We start from the raw sequence: 3,347 nt of genomic DNA on the forward strand, positions 1-3,347 counted from the left end.
GACGCATCATACCTCTCAATTTCGTCGCAATCCTCGTTCTCCGACTCTTCCATATCCTCCGCGTCCTCGCTCTCCTCCGTCTGCGCCCTGTCCTCGTACGCCAGGAAAGACTCGCCCGACTCGGAGCCGCACGTAGATTACCTCCGTCTCCTCCAGCGGGCGATCAAAAAGCGCGACGGGCCGATGTTCATGAAAGTCATGAGCGCAATCAACGCGCTCCTGTCCCTGCTCAAGTATCCCCCGCTCCCGCTGGACCCGTTTGACGCGCCCGCTGCCAACCACCTCGGTGTAACGGTGCGGGGGTGGCAGCGCATACCCACAAACGTGGTGCACCGCATCGCTGACGAGACGTACCAGCGTGCCGTCGGGCCGCACATCGACGTCCTGAAGCGGTACGAGGCGTTCTCGTCCGAAGTGTACGGCGAGCTCATGCCGACGTTCGTTTCGGACGTCATCCGTGCGACGGGCCTGCATGGGGGTTCTCTGTTTCTCGACATGGGGTCGGGCGTAGGGAATGTGGTGATGCAGGCGAGTCTAGAGACGGGGTGCCGGAGCTACGGGATCGAAATTATGCCCGGTCCTGCGCAGATCGCGCGGAGCCAACTGGAGCAGTTCAAGACGAGATGTCGGATGTGGGGGGTGAGGATGGGCGAGGTCGAGCTGGAGGAGGGGGACATGTTGAAGAGTGCGAAGGTGGACGAGCTGGTGAAGAGTGCGGACGTAGTACTGGTGAATAACAAGGTCTTCCTGGAGCCGCGTGAGTGTCTACCCTTTGTGATGGGCTCCGGAAGGTCTGCCGCGTGTGAATGGAGCGGGTCATGGCATGCGTTGTTGCGAGGTTTTCATCTCCCAGATGAAAGAAATTGGTACGGTGAGGATGTTGGTTATATGTACTGGTTGGGTGTGTCGGTGAGGATGTTGGTTATATGTACCGGTCGGTGTGTTGGTAGGTTGTGCTGTGGTTGCACCGTCTGCATGATATATACCGGCTACATTATCTACTGTACACCCCGGTCAACTGTTTTCTACCCTTTCGTTCTCCCTTGCAGTCTTCAATTTTGCAGATCTGGCCAAGTGCGAGAGGTGCCGCTTCAAGTACATAAAGACAGTCTGCTTTGAGAACACCTTAGCTGAACACCAGGCTGGCATCACCTCAATCAGACCATCACCTTCTGGGAGAGCTTCGAGACACCCTTCACGGGACCCTGGGCTCTGGTGGGAATTTGAGGTATCTGACCTTCTGATCGGGCTCGCATATGGTTCGGCTCCAATTGTTGGCAATTGCATCAATAGACTGCGACACACGGCACAGATCATACAGCTCAATCCCAGTCCCTAATCGGGTCCTCTGGGTCCTCCAAACCATCCAAACCCCCGGCCACCACCAACTCCCTCCAAACACCAGAACCATTCTCCTGGACACAACAGAGCCCATCCTTCCACATTGTGATAGGACGCAAGCCAACAGGTCCCATGGACTCAGAGTCTGCCACCTCCTCGCCAATCCATGCTGCGCTCTTTGGCCCATTCCGCTCATGACGGGGAGGAACAAAGTTCCCACACCCATCAAAGTGCGGCTTCCGACTGCCAATATCTCTCCGTGGGACCTTGGGAAGCGGAGCTGGAAAGAGCGGTCCCGGAACAGCATTTGCAATATTGAGCTGCGCTGCATCAAGCTCCTCCCGGGTCACAGCTGTGAAACATAAACCTCCGCTCTCGGCAAGGTGTATAAGGCGCCACAGGTCCGGAATAGTCGGGGCATCTCGACTGCTGAGATTACGGAAGGGGATGTTCTCTGGCCATCCGGCAAGCTTCATATTGTAGCGAAAGAAGATGTGCTTCCGGAATGCCTCGGGTGTGTAGCGCATCTTGGCGCGCTTGTCACCTGTTGCCTGTTCTGCAGAATTCTCAGGGAAACGTGAATTACAGGAATAGAAGTTGGGCTTACGGATGGCTTTATTGAGGGCAGTCCGCAGCCGTCCCCGGACATAACCAGCACTTGTGGCATAGATAATGGGCCGAGGATGGTCTGGCATGGCTGCTGACGACATGAAGAACAGTGTCGATGGGACTGAATGACTTTGGGATGAGTAGAGTTGCTGGGACTCGGAGCATTTATAGTATTGTGCCCTTCTCATGTTTGCTTGCTTCACAATCTTGGTACCAGCACAGGGTTTCATCGGGCAAACGTGAAACAGAATTGCTGAGAAGCCACGGTACACCTCTTGTTCGACAGAGATGTACAAAGCTTCTCGCAAGCAGGCGACATGTCCATGTGTCAGCACCAATTTGCTTGCTGTGCGCATTCCGACAGAAAGTGTTATAGACTACTACACTGCATTGCATTACAGGTAGACGTATCACAACGATGACCCATGCAAGAGTGGCCGGTGAACATTCCGTCCCGCCCATCAAGCGACACATTAATGTGAGGGTACAATCCTGCTCACTCCACCTATTTGGCAGCGGCAGTATAGTTTTCGTGCTGGGTACAGTAACCGTGTGCAGCGGGCGGAGGACTCGCGGCAGAAACAATGCTCCCGTCATCGCTGTCTCCCACACAGGCGTAACCTCCCAACGGAAATATGAATACGATGTTGTGATTGTGGCCAAACGCGGCATAATTTGCAGCAATGACAGATGGCGTGGGTTCGGTGCGAAGCATGACCCGTGGTGGAGAATCGTCTAAATACGCTGGCTGTGGGAAGCTATGGGATGGGGGATGGCCACATTACTAGGGGAAGTACACAATGGGCGACTGAACTGACAGGAGACTAGGTGAAAAGACCAGGGCTCGAGCGTCGAGGACGCGCTGGAGACGTAGACGGAGAGTACAGCGGTTCACAAGCTGCATCAGGAAAACGTCACGGACTTGGACCCATACTTGGGCCCAAGTTCATGTACTTGGACTCAAGTCCGTGTACTTGGCCTCAAGTCCGTGTACTTGGCCTCAAGTCCGTGTACTTGACCCCAAGTCCGTGTACTTGACCCCAAGTCCGTGTACTTGACCCCAAGTCCATGTACTTGGTCCCAAGTACACGGACTTGACCCAAGTCTATATACTTGGGGTACTTGGGGTACTTGGGCCACAACTTGGACTTTACATGTTGACTTCAGTATACTTAGGCCTCAATTTGAGCAATTGGTGTTCTATCAGTCACACATCTTGTATACTTCTTATGTAATAATATCTATCATAGACATCCATACACTAGTTGTAAACCAGTCTGTTTTAAGGCTGTAGAAGCAGCTTTATAGTCTATTAGAAGAAGGGCAATAACATGTGATAGAAGACTTTAAGTTGTTACAATGTAGCTTGTTTCAGTAGTGATACAGAGGTACAATAT

The 3,347-nt window shown here is 53.3% G+C and overlaps 1 protein-coding gene across 1 annotated transcript; it reads left to right on the forward strand.

Moving 5' to 3' along the window:
• Positions 1-104: 104 nt before the first annotated feature.
• On the forward strand, positions 105-1,539 carry DICSQDRAFT_130599 (S-adenosyl-L-methionine-dependent methyltransferase; the record flags this gene model as incomplete). Its single annotated transcript, XM_007371734.1, has 2 exons — positions 105-757; positions 1,313-1,539. Coding segments are annotated over 2 exons (880 nt in total), but the record flags the coding sequence as incomplete, so codon positions are not given.
• Between the last annotated feature and the right edge of the window lie 1,808 nt (positions 1,540-3,347).

The sequence above is a fragment of the Dichomitus squalens genome, assembly GCF_000275845.1.
Source record: "Dichomitus squalens LYAD-421 SS1 unplaced genomic scaffold DICSQscaffold_227, whole genome shotgun sequence".
Classification (NCBI taxonomy): domain Eukaryota; kingdom Fungi; phylum Basidiomycota; class Agaricomycetes; order Polyporales; family Polyporaceae; genus Dichomitus; species Dichomitus squalens.